The sequence below is a fragment of the Podospora anserina genome, chromosome 1 (assembly GCF_000226545.1).
Source record: "Podospora anserina S mat+ genomic DNA chromosome 1, supercontig 4".
In the NCBI taxonomy this organism is placed as follows: domain Eukaryota; kingdom Fungi; phylum Ascomycota; class Sordariomycetes; order Sordariales; family Podosporaceae; genus Podospora; species Podospora anserina.
The window spans coordinates 199,608-216,708 of record NW_001914853.1 but is presented as its reverse complement, the minus strand read 5'-3'; the positions used below and the strand labels follow the sequence as shown (position 1 = coordinate 216,708).

General features: G+C 52.9%; 5 protein-coding genes across 5 annotated transcripts; 4 read left to right on the top strand and 1 right to left on the bottom strand.

The window, feature by feature from the left end:
• Positions 1-194: 194 nt before the first annotated feature.
• On the top strand, positions 195-1,307 carry PODANS_1_14850 (uncharacterized protein; the record flags this gene model as incomplete). The annotated part of the gene is made up of 3 exons (XM_001906886.1): positions 195-473; positions 531-1,070; positions 1,134-1,307. 3 exons carry the CDS (start codon positions 195-197, stop codon positions 1,305-1,307), a joined length of 993 nt encoding a protein of 330 aa, XP_001906921.1.
• A 677-nt stretch (positions 1,308-1,984) lies between these two features.
• PODANS_1_14840 (uncharacterized protein) lies at positions 1,985-2,730 on the top strand (the record flags this gene model as incomplete). Its single annotated transcript, XM_001906885.1, has 2 exons — positions 1,985-2,083; positions 2,143-2,730. 2 exons carry the CDS (start codon positions 1,985-1,987, stop codon positions 2,728-2,730), a joined length of 687 nt encoding a protein of 228 aa, XP_001906920.1.
• Positions 2,731-4,241: 1,511 nt separating this feature from the next.
• On the bottom strand, positions 4,242-8,847 carry PODANS_1_14830 (uncharacterized protein; the record flags this gene model as incomplete). The annotated part of the gene is made up of 4 exons (XM_001906884.1): positions 4,242-7,734; positions 7,786-8,044; positions 8,118-8,505; positions 8,572-8,847. 4 exons carry the CDS (start codon positions 8,845-8,847, stop codon positions 4,242-4,244), a joined length of 4,416 nt encoding a protein of 1,471 aa, XP_001906919.1.
• A 2,776-nt stretch (positions 8,848-11,623) lies between these two features.
• Positions 11,624-12,286, top strand: PODANS_1_14820 (uncharacterized protein; the record flags this gene model as incomplete). The annotated part of the gene is made up of 1 exon (XM_001906883.1): positions 11,624-12,286. One exon carries the CDS (start codon positions 11,624-11,626, stop codon positions 12,284-12,286), a length of 663 nt encoding a protein of 220 aa, XP_001906918.1.
• Positions 12,287-12,472: 186 nt separating this feature from the next.
• On the top strand, positions 12,473-16,499 carry PODANS_1_14810 (uncharacterized protein; the record flags this gene model as incomplete). The annotated part of the gene is made up of 3 exons (XM_001906882.1): positions 12,473-13,364; positions 13,459-16,162; positions 16,226-16,499. The coding sequence occupies 3 exons, from the start codon at positions 12,473-12,475 to the stop codon at positions 16,497-16,499; spliced, it is 3,870 nt and encodes a 1,289-aa protein (XP_001906917.1).
• Between the last annotated feature and the right edge of the window lie 602 nt (positions 16,500-17,101).

The following is a 17,101-nucleotide window of genomic DNA, read 5'->3' as shown; positions in this document are numbered from 1 at the left end:
GAGAAATTGTTTAAAACACATGTCCAAAAACAGACCGACTCGCGGCCTCCGAAGCCAACCGACGACGACTATCCACGCAGTGACACCACACCGAGCACATCCCATTTCAGGCGCTGAATCCATCATATTCTCGACTCGAAGACATTGGCAATTAACCGCTCTATATATAAGCTCCTTTCGTTACAACCGCCAGAATGCAGCGACCGACGTATGGGCAATCGCCTCCGCTACACCACCCAGTCCCGCAACACGTCTCGACCGTCCCCCAACTTCGATCACCTCCTCCGCTAACATCGCAAGCCCAAGGCCACGGGTACGATGGGAGTCCTTATCCGCAGCAACAGCAGCAAGCGCCGCCGGGCGGTAACATGTTTGCGCAATATGGCAACTTCATGAATGACCCAACTGCGCAAATAGCTACGCAGTTTGGCCAGACAGCATTCCGGCAGGGCCAGGACTATCTAGAGAAAAATGTTGGATGACATTTGCTTAATTAGGAGTAAACATTAGACTAACAGTGATCTGGACAGGTCAATCGCCTGGTCAACGTCTCGGCACTGAAGCACTATTTCAACGTGACGAACTCGTACGTTATCAACAAGCTCTTTTTGGTCCTCTTTCCATGGCGACACAAGCCATGGACGCGTCGCCAGGCATCCGAAGTTGGTGCTGGCGGCGGCCAGGAAGCATGGTTCTACCTCCCCCCTCGAGACGACATCAACAGTCCCGACATGTACATCCCGGTCATGTCAATCGTCACATACGTCTTTCTACGAACTCTTTTTGCCGGCTTTCGAGGCGAGTTCGAACCCCAGCTGTTCGGCAGCGTCGCTACGATCGCGATCGTGATGATGATTCTGGAAATTTTGGCCCTTAGAATAGGGTGCTATCTCCTGAATATCTCCAACCAGTCGCAGCTGCTGGATCTTATGGCCTACAGCGGCTACAAGTTCGTGGGAGTTATTGTGACGATTGCGGTGTCGGAGATCTTCAATGGGGGCAAGGGTACCGGCGGCTGGGTGGGCTGGACTTTGTTTGTCTACACATGCTTGGCTAACTCGTTGTTCCTGGTACGTTCCGATTGCCCAGCTCTTCTGTTGATCCAAACGACGCCAGCTAACCATGTGTATTAGATGCGCTCTCTCAAGTACGTCCTTCTGCCAGAAAACAACAACACCAACCAAGGCCCCATGCAGACCATGCACCCCCTCGACTCGCGGGCGAAGAGAAGCCAGCGAACCCAGTTTTTGTTTGCGTATTCGTATCCTGTGCAGGCTCTCCTCATGTGGATTCTCTGCAGGCCATAGGACCTGTGCAACTTATCATCTGGATGGCGGCGCAGCTTTATAGGCGCATCAATGGGGCATACTGGTGATCCGGTCGGTTTGGACGGAACGAAGCGTATTGTATAACATTCAACCATATATTTAGGACGAAATGAGAAGTAATGTTTTATGGCCTCAGCCGAGAGATGCAACGTCTGCCCAGTCGGGGAGGTTTATCTAGACAGCCATTACCCGGAACTCGTAGTCACACGGAGCTGGTAACCATATAAACATTAATTTGGTCTTTGCTTGCCCGCGGATAGGTTCTAGTTTGATTCCGTCAGGGGCAGAGAAACCGGCAAGGTGCGTTGTTTGCACACATCTGCTGTGTGCGAGATTCCGGGCGCGGGACTGGGCTCTTTTGCCCGCGGTCCTTTCAGGCCACGCCTCAAGGGCATGTGTGGGAGGGGAGTTGACACCGATCGCGCTGCACAACCACATGGCTGGGAAGTGGGGCGATTGGTGCCTCTTGGGCTCTCTCAACGTCAGGACTTAAACAAGACAAACGGGCGGCTGGTCTTCATAAGAATCTCGTTTCCTCTTTTTTTCTTTTCGGTCTCATTTTTGTGTTGTCTGTGTCACGATTGATTTCACTGGAATTCAAAAGTCGTCGTTACTTTCCCAGCCCGCCGGTAGAGCTGGCATTACCACTGGCCACCATGGCGCTCTCACCTATGCAATTCGCGCTCATACAAGCCGCCGTGATCGGCTCCCTATCCAACATCATAGCCCAGGTCATTGCCGCTCAGAGAGATAACGTACCTCATTCACCTCCCCTATTACCGCTCATTCATATCACTAACACCCCCCACCACAGAAACCAATCACAATCAACCTCCTCTCCCTCTTCCAATACGTCCTCTTCGGCCTGGTCAACACCCCCCCCAACATCCTCTGGCAGGAATACCTCGAGTCCACCTTCCCTTCTTACCACCCCTCCCCCACCCCGGAAGCCATCGCCTCCGCGTCAAAGGGTTCAGAAGCAGAACTCGACGCCGAGGAGAAGGAAGGGAAACTTGTCGAGCCAAAGCTGAACAGGCGGAACACCGCCATTAAGACCCTGCTGGATCAGACGGTCGGCGCGGCGGTGAACACGTTTTTGTACTCGATGTTTATGAACGGGATTCAAATGGGCATGGCACATCACGAACTAGAGGCACAGACGAGCCTGGGGTTTCTGTTTGGGGAAAAGGGCGTGGTGAGGGCTCAAGATGTGAACTGGGGGGTTGTGTGGGAGAGGACAAGGGGTGAGTTTTGGGGGATTGTCAAGGCGGGGTGGAAGTTTTGGCCGGTGATCAGTTTGGTGAACTTTACGTTTTTGAAGAGCGTGGAGATGAGGAATTTGGTTGGGGGGTTGGCGGGGGTTGGGTGGGGGGTTTATGTTAATTTGTTTGCTGGGAATTGATCAAGCGTAGGGGGTGGTGGGATGGGGAGGGGGTTTGGGAGGATGGGATTGGTAGCGTAGGTTGGGGATCGGTGTTCTTGTGAGGTTAGCAATGAATGGGTACGAGGCTTATGAATAGACTTGCGTGACTAGCTTTCGCGGCAGCTTTGGTAGACGACATGTCAAGAGTGCGGCCAAAGAGCACATCTGTCAGTTTACGAGTTATCTTTGCTGAGTGCCTACCATACCCGAGCACCAGCTGTGCTTCTTCTAGACTGACACCCACCTTCATACTCACATGTGATTGAAGTCAGAGTACTCTTGCCTAAAAGGCTAACCTTGTTTAGTTTATGGATGAGTCTCTCACAAGACACTTCAGGTGCTCATCCATCGAACTCTCATGACAGACCAACATGTCACAGCGCTGATCTCACCACTCGACGTAAAGCAAGTCTTTTGCCTCAAAAATGCAAAGGTGAGGAACATCCAGATATAATAATCATCATTCAGGTTTTCAAACCAACACCTATCTCACCGTCCAATTACAAACTACTCTCTATATGCAGCCAACACGCAAGCCAACGCTTTCTCCCGAGACCAACAACGATGATAGAAAAGTCTATATAAACACCCCGATATCCCTCCCCCTCACCTTTTTTTCCTTCCATTTCTACCTCTCATCTTCCTCAGCACCTCACCCGATTCACCCCCCATAACCCCCCCACCCTTCCCCAATCCCTTTCCCCTTCCATATATTCAAACACAAACTAATCCAGCTAGCAAAACCAACTCTTAGTTCAAAATTCCTCTTGCAGTTTTTCTCCTCATACAGCTATTGCTCTCTTTCCACTTTCTGATCCTTCACATCGCCTTGCAGACTATCAGGAGTAGTAATTGAACAACAATAAAAAAAAGACAGCATGTATTATTTTAATTTCGCGCGCGCGCCGTGCCATACATAAAGCTCTGTGTGTGCGTGCCATAACTCGCTCTCCCCATATCAAAACCCTCTCAACAACAATAAGCAGCAAGCAGCAAACGTTATGCCAAAACAAAAAAAACATTCAAGCCACAACTACAGCAGCACCAGCAGCAACAACAACAGCAAATGAGGTCAAGATGACAGGAAAAGAAAAAAGGTTTCCCCATTGTAGAAAAGGTGGGCGTGTAATGTATAGCCGAACCCCTACCATCGAAAGGAGAAAGGAGATTAGAGAGAATGGGGAAACAGAAAAAAGCCAAAAAAGATAATAAAAAATATCAACCCGAATAATCCTTGGCCCTGTCCTCCCTCCTTCCACCCCAACACTTCTAAAGCCAAAAATAAAGGTATTACACGCCCCCCCCGTTGTGTCAAAAGAGAGACGGTTTGGTGTGGTGTGGTATGCGTGGTTGTGTACATGGTCGTGTGTAGGTGCGTAGATGAACATTGCCCAATGTGAATTCATGCCATGCATGCTTCGTGTTTCCTTGAAGAAGAAAAAAACAAACCAGGTTTTTCTCCTTCCTTTTTCATCTATCCATCCATCAATTCATCTCGCCTCGCCAGGGCTACCGGGGTGGCTCTCGTCAAGTCGTTTCCTCCAGTCGGCCAAACTCTCGCTCAGCCCAGTGCTGGTTGGCTTTCCACCCGGAGAGATGGGGTTGGTCTCATATTCATACTGCGTTGTGCTCAGTCGGTATTGCTTGTTAGTCGCTTCCCACTGGTTGCGCAAGTTGTCGAGTTCGTGGGCGAGGCTGTCCAGCGCTTTGCTGTTTCGCTCGCCGACACCGCCGACGCTGTTAACCTCACGTTCACCGGGCACGCCACCGTACAGGCTCTCAGAGCCGCCCGATTCTTGCCTGTTATGACCCAGGCCAGCACTGCTGCTTCCTCCGTTGGTACCGCCGGGTCCGGAGGCGGCGTTGGATCCAATAGTCTCGGAGTTGAGGCTGGGGGCCTGTCTGCTTCGTCGGCGGTAGTTGTCGACGCTCAGCTCCACCTGATCAAGAAGTGTGCTAACCTTGTTTTCGGCATCCTGGGCTCGGCGTTCGAGGAGGATATTCTCCTGCTGCAGCTGCTCCAGGTCCTTCTTATGGGCCTCAAGGCGTCGGTTCGCGTCCTCGCTGGTCTTGACGGCTACATCTCGTTCCTTCTGAACTTCTGCCAGGTCTTGACGGATGGACTGAACTTGCTTCTCGAGCTGGCTCGCCGTGTTCTTGAGCTCAGCTTGTAATCTTCCAATCTCGGCCGACAAGGTCTCCTTCTCAGATTCCCAGTCTGTGGGGCCGCTCTTGGAAGCACCACCTCCAGCCTCAAGCTTGTCCTCCAATTCCACCACCTGTTCCTTCAGACGGCCATTCTCAGTCTTGTAGCGTGTCAGCTGATCCTTGAGTTGCTTGAGCATCTTCTCGGTCCCCTTGACGTATTGTACGGCAGACTGGTAGTCGTTTTCAAGCTGTACGAGCTTCTCGGTTGCCTGTGCTTTTGTCTCTTCAAGGGCATTTTGGGCAGTTGCAAGTTGCTGCTCCAACTCACGAACACGGGCCCGCTCAGGCGAAGCTTCCCGAGGACTGCCGCGCGGACTATTACGCGCACGGGTCGCGGAGGAAGGTGAGATGCCTCGCTCGACAAGGATGTCCTTGAGTGTGTTGTGTTGGACGACGACCGCATTTGTCTCAAGCTGCTGCTTCGACAATTGCTGCTTCAACTCCGAGTTTGCGGCTTGAAGACTCTGGGTCTCCCTCAAAGCTCCCTGGAGCTGTCGGCGGATGGAAACACCCTCTCTGCTTGCCTGTTCTTGGTATGCCTCCAGCCCTGCAATTCGTTCCTCGGCTCCCCGAAGCTTGTCTGCCGCACTGTCCGCCTCCTGTTGATACTTCCTTACCAGCGCGTTGGCAGCGTTAAGTTGACCCTGCAGAGCAAGGATGCGGTCATGATCAGCCTTGTCCGATTTTGAAACATCTTTGGCAGACATCTTGTCGAGGCCTGACAACAAAGCCTGGCGCTGCAGCTTTGCCTCACTGGCATGTTTCTCGGCCAGCTCTTCGGCATCTCGTAAGCGTTGTGTTGCTGAAACAAGTTCAGCTGTACGAGTCTCATGCTCGGCTTTCAGTTTGCTGAGCTTCGATTCGATCTTCTCCTTGAGCGCGCGTTCCTCCTCCAGCTTCCGTTCAAGCAAAGCCTTGGTCTCCTCAGAAGCTGCGAGCGCGCCACGGAAAGTCTCAAAGGTGTCGACCTGGTCCTTATTGTTTCCAACAAGGTGATTATACTTCTGCTCATATTCTTCCTTCTCAACACGTAGCATTTGTGTAGCCGCCACCGCTTCCGCTGCCGCAACAGACTGTTCCCGGGCCTCACGCTGAGCCATATGCAACTCAGCCTTGAGCCGTTCGACTTCGGATGCGTTTTGCTGCTTATAACTCTCGAGATCTGCCATTCGCTTTTGCGCCGCATTTGCCGTGTCGTCTGCCAGTTTGCGCGCCTTCTTCTCGGCGTCAAAGTCGGTCTTGATGCGCTCCAGCTGATCTTGAAGCTCTTTTTGTACACTGAGAGCATGTGCGAGCTTCTTGCTCATCTCATTGGCACGATCTCCTACTTCCTTGTCATCGAGCTGTGGTGTGCTTCTGGCGCTTCCACCCCTCGCAGCTAGTTTCGCTTTGGCATAAATGGCTTCCTGAATGGCTGCGTCTCGCTGCTTCTCTGCTTCAGCAATTTGTCGGGCAGCCAGAACTGCCTGCTTGTCGACCGAGGCTTGTACGTTGGCAAGCTCTTGCCGCATAGCAAGGAGAGCTTCGATCAAGGGTTTGTCTTCATCATCAAATGTTTCCGCGGCACGGCTGTCCAAGATTGGGCTCAGTGACGCATTGGGTGAATAGCCAGCCTTGCGCGCTAACTCCAGTTCGGAGGCGTACCATGCGTTGCGGTTCCTTGCGGCATCCAGCTCTTTTAGAAGTGTAACCGTTTGAGAGTTCCGGGCGGAAGACCTTCGAGATATAGGATTGCTGGGTTGTCGGGTAGGCGGTGGTGGGGACGCTGGGCGAGCCGGAGCTGGCTTGAGAGCTGGCTCCGTTGTACTATCTACGGAGCCTTGCCCGCGTCCTTGTCTCGTTGCTTTGGATCTCGCGGCATCGGCAGGCTGTCCCTCAGCTTGTCTTGAAGAAGAGCGGGGCGGGTTAGGATTCTGACTTGTCGGAGTGCGCCGGCCAGTTGCGCCAAGTCCTTCGCCTTCTTTCAACGCCGCAACCTGTTGCGGCGGTGCCGATGTGATTGGGGAGCCCTGGGGCTGGTCGCCTCGCTCCGTTGAGGCATTCCTGGCAGGCCGGGGTGCTCCACCTGGAGGGCCAGGTTTTGGCGGTTGAATTTGGGGAGGTGGTCCAGATGGAGGGGCACCAGATGGACCCCCTGGGCTCATAGGACCCGCGGATCGAGCTTTTTGAGGACCGCTTGGTGGTCCTCCCGCCGGGCTCACTTCAGCAGGGCCATTAGGTGACCGATATCCATTGGGACCAGGACCTCCTGGTGGGCGTCGACTATCGGGCGGGCCGTTCGAACCATCACGTGGAGACACATTCCTCAGGGTGATTTGTGGAGTGGCATCGCTAGGTCGTCGTTGTTGATTTCTAGGTGAAGTCTGGCTAGGGCCTGCGTCGTTGGGATAGCGAATCTTTGTGGTATCCAAGCAGTAAACAAGCGCGAGATCGTTGACTGCTGTCTGAGCCGAGCTTGGTTCTCCTCCGACCACAATGATGGACTTTCCAACTGCTGTCATGCTATGTCCGGACCGCGGCGAGGGGGATGGGCCCATGTTCTGGAAAGTGTACCAGCGGCGAGAAGTGATCCTGAATGCGGCAAGATCACCCAGATCCGCACCCTCCTCCGTCCTGCCGCCGAAGATGTACATGACATCCTCGACGATAGCAGCAGCGTGGCCTTCTCTGGGAGACGGAATGTACCCTATACAGTCTAGTTGCGACCAAGTGTTGACAGCGGGATCATATGCCCAGACGTCGTTGAACCATTGGTATCCATTGGTACCACCAAACCTAACCAATCTTAGCATGAAGAATATTACGTCTCCCCGCATCAAAACTTACAAGTAAAGTTTGTCGTTGAATGTTACCACGGAATGGTTCGTTCTGGCTGGCGGGATTTTGCCCTGCGGTCCACCACTCTCAGTTGATGATATGAGCATCTCCCAGCGGTTATTGGGCATCTGCAGCTGATTCAGGTCAAAAGCGGCAAGGTCATTCATGAAATAACCCTCCACTTGACCACCGAAGATGTAAATCTTTGACCCCAGAATATTCAGCGAGTGTCCATAACGTCCGCTGGGTCGTGATCCGGCTGGCAAAGCTCTCGACCACTGTCTCGTTGCTGTAAAACTGTCAGCATGATAGAGCCAACCTGGTGGAGCTGCAAGCCTCACATGTGTTGAGAAGATACAAGGTCTCATCGAGAACATCTGTTTCTTCGATCTTGGTGTCTCCACCAAAGACGATGAAAGCGTTCCCTACGAGCAAACTGGCATGTCCGACTCTAGGCCCTGGGCCCTCAGCTGTTGTAGCTAGTGGGTAGCAAGACATGTTTCCCCCGGCCTCAATGAGCCACAGATCGCCCTTCACTGTCGAGCTGTTGATCAAACCGCCCATTACGTATATGTCACCCTCTTTCGAGGAGACGGCATTGACAGCGGCGCCATATCTTGGGAACGGGCTGGGATGCGAGGACGTGTAGGTTAGTCGGCGCTGAGACCATGGGTATAGCGAGGCATTGGGATTCGGCGCCGTTTGTGTAGGAGGAGGACCGTTGCGCAGCTGCGATGGCCAACGTTAGACAAGATGCTGATGCACATTGCGACGTCGCTTGAGATGGAAGCTTACCGGTAAGTCACTCGATGGCGGTTGCTGCAGCTGAGGAGGTGTCGGTTGTTGCTGGTCCAGACTCTGGCCTCGCTGGCGAGCATAAGATTGATCAGGACTACCAATGCTGCCGTCGACATCGAGGGAGGTTAAGCTGCCAGTGGGTGTTGATCGTGACCCCTTCTCATCTCTGACGCGCGCCGCCGCGCCACCCATGCCCGACGCCGAGCCCTGTGATCCATCCCGACTGGCAAGCGACCGGTCGTGACTCTTCTTGGACTTGAAGAGGAAGGCCATAATGGCACCGTAGAACTGCTGGCCGGACTACAGTGTCGCCAGGAGCAGGCGTAGGCACACGTCGTCAATTGACCGGGCAAATTGATCAGGGACCGCTACGGACGGGAGCCTGCAGGTGGGAGAGGGCGAACGGAGCTGGTGGACGCGGACGACTGCGGAGTTAGCTGGGTGGGCAGCGTGGGCTCCAACGAGGAGAGGTGCGGGAGTCGGGAATGTCGTCGGCGGTCGTGTCTCGAGAAGGCTGGGAAAGCATCGGTTCGCTCGCCGTGGTGGAGCGGGCGCAGCGGGTTCGGTTTTTGGACGGGACAGATTCAGGTTCAACCTCCTGTCTTTTTTTTTATTTTTTGAGGGGGTCCCTGGTCAGCCCAGCAAAGTGCCCCCAGCACCTAGCAGGACGAAAGAGCAGCGCCTCGGAGGTGCACGCTTGAACAGGCGAATGCGATGATAACTACAACGGAGCAAAAAGAAAGACAAGCAGAAAAAGAGATGCTGTGCCCGATATGCGAAGGATGCTTTCCGTGACCGTGGATTCGGTTTGTCTGTGGATGACAGAGGTGGAGGAGATAAAGTTTAATGCGACCGGGTCAAGCCTGGCGAGAAGAGAACTGCAGGTCCGGTGTCCAGGAGTTCTATGCCCGTGGGCAGGTGAGAATTCATCAGCGCCTGGCGCAGGACATCGCCTACGCTAGCGGCCGGGGACGCTCGGCGGAGACCTGGAGCACAAAGACGGTCTCTGAGTGGATGGAACGATACAGGCACTCCCGCCTCGCTCCCAGACCAGCCAATCCGGGCCTGTTGCTCAATCCCCGTCACCCCCTTGGGACTCCCTGAGCCAGTCCTCAGGGGCTCACGCTCACCCTCTGTTCAAGCTGCTCGTGGCCTTTTCCAGAAAGACGACGTTGTTGGGATGCAATTCTGTGGTCCGGGTGCACCCTTCGATCAGCACCAACCGGCACAGCAAAGCAGACGAGAGGCACTGTCAGCCGATTCTATTAATATTTGCCGGCGAAACTGATGTTGATCTTTTGTTCGTCCGCCTCTTTCGTCCGGGATCCAGTCTCATGTAAACTGAAGAAAATGGCACAAATACACATCTCGAATATCAACCATGAGCTGGTGAGGATAGGCTAAAGGTGAAGATCGCGGGGTGTCGGAGTCTCTTCCTTTGGCCCTTGAAGCTCTACCGTGTAACCAACAGAATTACCCAAGGCAAGATGATACCAGAGTCGACCTTTTGCTGTGGAGGTTGGGTCAGCACATGCAGAAGTGCCCCTCTTGCTGCAAATCATCATACATGTCCACTAGTGAAGTCTCAAACTCTTCCTACAGGCAGGTACTCCGTAGCACGCATGTTACCCTATATCTCATATTATGGGAGCACTTCGAGGGCCTCCTATACCACCAGCCGGGTATTTCCGACAAAAAGAAAGAGGGAGCCCCTACGGAAGACACGACGTGCATCATCTCCTTGAAAAATGTCTCGCACGCATGAAGCTGCGATCATCAACAAAATCTCGCAAGATTTCATATTCAGTCTTGTTGCTCGCTCCGTGTCCATGCGTCCTAGCGTTGCATTCGTCCTATTTCGGACCCCAGCTTCCAGGTTATGGATGATGTTTCATGTTTCTCCAAGCTTTCCGTTCTTTGGTGCACATCAGGGGCACAGAACCACCACATGAGCACCATGAGTAAGCAATGATCTCGGGAGAAAATTGTTAGGTCGGTTGATATTTTGTAGAAGAGTTTGCAAGTTGTGTAAATCTTCTTGAAAAGGAGACGACACATAACCGTTCAAGTGTAAATGTACGCTGCGTAAGAGAATGCTCAGAGGGAATGACAACACAACAGAAAAGGTAACTGCTGCACAAACAAGTCCCATAAACAACAAGACAACAAAGGATAGGAAGGCCTCCCCTAGGTAGGAGAGAAATATAGATGGACACTTACCATAGGTAGGCAAAGGGAAGGAACAAAGAGGCGAGTCATCGAATGTAAGACAATCATTAGGTAAACAGAGCCTCGAGGAAGTGAGTGATAAGAGCAACTGTGTAAACCTCTCACAGTATCCACGAGGAGAAGAGAGTACACGAAAGCCAATCAGATCATTTAGAAAGCAGCAATTTGCTTGCTCTTTCCATCAGTGCTCTCAAGAAGCGTCACGTGCAAGCAGAAGCTGTTGTATGTAATCGCAGCTGCAGCCATTGGACGAGGCTGACGAGAAATTGAACACCTGCTGCGGAGGGACCGTGCACCAGCCAACATTAGTGAACTCCGGCTCCACTTTGGGCGGTGAGGTTCTGGCTGCAAGCCCACCTACGGAGCCAAGAAGCTGCCCGCGGCTATCGACTGCGGATGTTGTCCACCTCTGCATTGTCACTGAGCTGTTGACCTCAAACCAAGACATAACAACGGCCTGGCTGTTGAGGCTGAAGAAGACAAGACCGAGTAGCCAGACAGTGCATTGTGCTTGTGAGTTTGCGAGAGCTCGAATCCAAACGGCCAGCGCATATGAGCTGAGAGCTGATCATTGCAAACCTGTCGCAGTCGCACACAGTGGCAGAGGCGTGGGCATAAGCGCAGGTTCATGATCCGCGTTGACGTCGCCATTGCAGCCCCATCACCGGCCCCGATCTCCATCCAACTCACCACCACCACATAACAGCCACCCCAGCGCTGTGGTTCGCCCACCTACTTCTTTCAACTCCGACCTTTTCAACCTTTACCGACAGCTACCTTCGAGAACGATGGTGGCCCGCCGCCGGTAAAGATATCGACCATGACGGCCCTTTCTCTTTCGACTCCTCCCCAGCCTGCCGAGGGTCATCGGCAACACGCAGCCCAGATCTCGAGGGTTAACAACACCGCCGGCTTTAATGGCCCCGCACCCGTCAGACAGCAAGGACAAGCAGCTGCTACCGGTTCAAGCACAGCCCCGAGTTCGCTCTCCCGACAGAACGCTCAACTCATGGCACAGGCGCAACCGCGCGCGCAAGCTGCCGGATATTCTTCTTTGCGGAACGAAGGCGATGGTTTCGGTCATTCCGAGTCCCCTGGAAATTCCGCTTTAAGGTCTGCCCACCCAACGACAAATGGTCGGCATAGATCCATTTCACCAACCTCTGCTGCTCGACGGCCCTCGAGTGCTCCGGGAGACAAGCATGTCAACTGTCAACATACCGATGACGAAGACGAGCTTGAGACGAATGGCGTTGTTTCCAGACCAGTAAAACCCCCATTACTGCGGTCCAAGAGCGAGCATGGAATCCGGATGGAGGACGCCGAGACTGTTGTGGAAGAGGACATTCACGAGTGGGGTGCGAGGCATGGTTTCGAGGACCACTATCAATCAAAGGCCATAATATCCCAACTCGCCAATGTAAGTTTTATTTCTTTTCTTTCAAGCCATTGGCTTCCTGTCCGTTCCATTCTATGTCGTTAGTCTTGCGACGGTGGGCCAGTAGTGCGCTCTTCGGGGACAGTAGCTCATGTATTGACTTTGGCGTCTATGTGCTATATCATATGCTACCCCCTATTGTCTGTTTTTATTTTTGTCTCAGCTCCAACATCAAGCAACCTATATGGACAACGTAGAGGCATTGACTAACACTGGCTTCAGAGCTGGTACATGTATTTTACTGATAAACGACATGAGACAACCGGCAAGCCCAAAACACCCGCTTTCGAGATCCAGGATTGGCGAATGCGTGATCGTCTCAAGACGGTGTCCGCAGCCATTGCAGTATGTCTCAATATAGGGGTTGAGCCTCCTGATCAGTTGCGAACCGTGCCTGGTGCAAAGCTTGAAGCTTGGCAAGATCCAACTGTTCCCCCAACAAACAAGGCCCTGGAGAACATTGGCAAAGCCCTCCAAACCCAGTATGAGTCGATCGCTTTCCGGACCCGGTACAAGCAATACCTGGACCCTTCGATTGAAGAGACGAAGAAGTTTTGTGTTTCTCTCCGGCGGAATGCCAAGGACGAGCGGATTCTATTTCATTACAATGGACACGGAGTTCCCAAGCCGACGACTTCTGGTGAAATCTGGGTTTTCAACAAAAATTACACTCAGTACATTCCTGTGTCACTGTACGATCTCCAGCAATGGCTACAGGCCCCCACGGTTTTCGTCTGGGATTGTTCAGAGGCGGGCAACATTCTGACCAACTACCACAAGTTCGTGGACAAACATGAGGAGGAGGAGAAGGAGCTGAGGCAGAAGGATCCAAATTGCGAAAGGCAGAACTACAGGCCATATATCCACCTAGCTGCCTGCGGCACAAAGGAAAATCTCCCAACGAACCCCCAGCTACCGGCTGATCTTTTCACCTGCTGTCTCACCACGCCAGTTGAGATGGCTCTTTGGTTTTTTGTGTTGCAAAATCCATTAAAGACCAATCTGACTCCAGAGCGAGCTCGCAAGTTATCGGGCCGACTTCAAGAGCGTAGGACTCCGCTTGGGGAACTTCACTGGATCTTCACAGCTATCACTGATACCATTGCGTGGACGACCCTTCCTCGTCAGCTCTTCCGCATGTTCTTCAGACAAGATTTAGTTGGTAAGTCAATATCGCGCTTTCCGGAGTAGTACTATTCTGACCCAGCTATCCCCAGTCGCGGCACTCTTCCGAGCGTTTCTCCTGGCGCAGCGCATTATGCCTGTGTATGGCTGTCATCCGCAGTCATATCCCGAACTGCCGGATACCCGTCAACATCCTCTCTGGGATAGTTGGGATCTCGCCGTTGACATGGCTCTGGCCCAGCTCCCAATGCTGGAGAGGAAGGAGCTCGACGGTACTCCCTACGAGTATGTCAACTCGACTTTCTTCACGGAGCAGCTCACGGCTTTCGAGATTTACCTCTGTCGAGGCGATGCACAATCCCAAAAGCCACCCGAACAACTCCCGGTGGTCCTACAGGTTTTACTAAGCCAGCAACACCGACTTAGAGCCTTGATCCTACTTACTAGGTTTTTGGACCTTGGACCATGGGCCGTTCAGCTTGCGCTCAGTATCGGCATCTTTCCTTATGTCCTGAAACTGCTCCAGTCTGTCGCACAGGATCTCAAACCGGTGCTCGTCTTCATCTGGGCGCGCATCCTAGCCGTTGACATCTCATGCCAGCAAGACTTGATCAAAGATAATGGGTACAACTACTTTGCCGACATTCTGAAGCCCCAAGAGACGATTCTGGTCAACGGCACCATTGTCCAGACGTCTCACAAGGCCATGTGCGCCTTCATCTTGGCTATGCTTTGCAAGGGTTTCAAGCCGGGTCAGGTTGTGTGCAATTCGACCGACATCATGAAATACTGCTTGCACCATGTCACTCATTCCGAAGACCCGCTATTGCGGCAGTGGTCGTGTCTCTGCATTAGCCAGTTATGGAGAGATCTTCCAGAAGCCAAATGGCGGGGAATCCGTGAGAACGCTCACCTCAAGCTAGCATTCTTAATCAAGGACCCATTCCCCGAGGTTCGCGCTGCCATGGCCCATGCCATGACCACCTTCCTTGGCATTCCCGACCTCACAGATGAAGTCGCAAGGATTGAGGAAGGCATCGCTTGGACCATGCTCGAACTGGCCACAGACGGCAGTCCGATTGTCCGCAAGGAATTGCTTGTTTTCTTCTCCAAGTTCGTGCTGCGGTACGAAAACAAGTTCTTGGTTGCTGCTTATGAGCAACTGTTGGAGGAGAAGGAATACATGCTCCACCCACCAGCGGAGGACGGCTTGGATCACAAGATGGGCTTGCATTACGCCAGAAAGGAAAATCGGGAGGTGGATGGCACCATCAGACCCATTGCTTTTGGTGTCGCTCACGACTCGATTTTTGCAGCCTGCTGGAAGCACATCGACATCCTGAGTGTCGACCCGCACCCTGAAGTTCAAAGGGATGCTACCATTATTCTGGACTACGTCCATCATGCCCTGCTACACTCCCCCGTGGGGCCGCAGGCGCAGAGTCTCATGGATGAAATCCTCAGACGCGCTAGAAAAGTGTCGAGGGGTGATATGAGCCAGAGAAGCAGCGTGCTTGGCACACACACTGCTATGGCGCAACCTATGCCGTCCCCTGGGCTTCTCAAGAGAACGGCGAGCTATCTGTTTGGGCCGTTACTCAAAGAGAACACGCCGGCGGGACTCACAAACCCTCCCCTAACTCCAGGACTGCCAAAGGCCACAAATCCAGGACTGTCCAGAACCCTTTCTCATAGAAGCCGCAAAGGACCTAGTCTCGAGAATGCCCCGCCCGAGCAAAACGACCAGGCGACTTCGCCAGCCAATTATCATATTGCGAACGAACCGCTTTGCGCAGGGTATCGGGAGCGCAGCTTGACTGAGGTGCCCAAGCTTCCCCTGGAGAGCACATTCTTGGACTGGTCGACGGAATATTTCCGGGAACCGCAGATGAAGCTCGCTGAAGCCGAGGAGCCCGGCAGTCACGAGTACAATGAACGACTCTGGCGTCGATCTCGCAATGAGGCTGTTCTTAGAGAGACACAGCCCCAGAAAGCACAGGCGGGAACCCACAAGTGGAACAACCAGATCGGTATCATCAACAATGGTGCACAGCCGGCCAAGATGTCGTTTCATCAATTCGAGGACCATGTTGCCGTTGCAGATGATGGAAATACGGTAACAGTCTGGGATTGGAAGAATGGCACCCGCAAGAGTCACTTCTCCAATGGCAACCCTGAGGGGTCGAAGATCTCGGACATGAAGTTCATCAATGAAGATGATCAGGCTCTTCTCATGAGTGGGTCTTCGGATGGTGTCATTCGCATCTACCGGAACTACGACAGTGATGAAGGTGTTGAGCTTGCCTCTTCATGGCGTGCCTTGACGCACATGGTGCCGTCCAATGTCAACTCAGGCATGGTCTTTGACTGGCAGCAGGTCAATGGCCAGGTCCTCGTGGCAGGAGACGAGCGTGTTATCCGGATATGGAACGCAGGCCACGAGATGTGCTCGCATGAGATCCCAGCCCGTTCCGGATCTTGTGTTACATCTTTGACTTCTGATCAGATGACAGGCAACATCTTCATTGCTGGGTTTGGAGATGGCGCTATTCGTGTCTTTGACACGAGAAACAGACCGCAGGAGAGCATGGTGCGCAAGTGGAAGGATGACAGCAGGCAGTGGGTGCGATCAGTGCATATGCAGCGTGGCGGACAGCGCGAGTTGCTGTCGGCGAGCAGGAATGGCAAAGTCCGGTTATGGGATATTCGCATGGAGAATCCTCTGAAGGTGTTCCAGGCTACGAAGGATGTGCTCAGGACGGCAAGCACTCATGAGCATTTGCCTGTGTTTGCTGTGTAGGTTTTTTTTTCCTGCATATCACAACCATCTGAAGAATTTTTACTAATTCTTTTTCACAGTGGCACATCCGCCCACTTGGTCAAGGTCTTCGACTTTGACGGCCACGAGCTGTCGCGTCTGGAACCATCGACTAGCTTCACCGCCGGGCTCAAGTTAACACCCATCGCGACAACCGCTTTCCACCCTCACCGCATGATACTTGGGTACGCCGCCCGCGGCGATAACCACATTCACATATCCGCCTGCGGCAACGAGGTCGCGGCGCCGTTTGTGGCAGCATTTGCGGCCGAGGCTGCTGCTAAACGCCTTGCTACTATTCAACAGGCTGTTTAAATGACACCGCCGTTGCGTCCATCTTTCATTCCGTGTTGCGTTGCTTGCTTGTTTCCACTGTTTGTCAAATCTGGAGTTGTAGGGTGGGGGAGGATAGGGGTGGGTAGTGAAGGCGCAAATGATACCTATGGCGTTCCAGGCAGGCAGGGAGAGAGAGGGAAGTTCATTCATACCATCATTATATGAGATTATCCCCCGACTTGAAGCGCGTCTAAGCAGTGAGCGAAGGGGGTTTTGCTGTTCTTCTCTTGGGTTTTAGGGATGGGCCAGAGGGTTAATATAATACTTTTATTCTTTGCTGGAAGTAATATTGGAGGAAAGGGGGGTCTTTGCCGTGCATAACATTTGTGGAATTGTGTGTCTATGGTCTGCGCTTTGACAGCCAGGCTGGCAGCGTCGAAATTGAACAGAGCGTTGCGTCAAGTTAGGGGTTTGCTTCAGTCTTGTTGAGGTGTACACGGTGTATACGCCATTGAACGAGTTTCAAACATGATTACCCCTGGTGAGCTTTCACATGTGACTATTTTGATGTAAAGACTTGATGTCATTGAGGGCCGGCGTGTGGAGTAACTTTCGACATGACGATATTCGCCACCATGTTG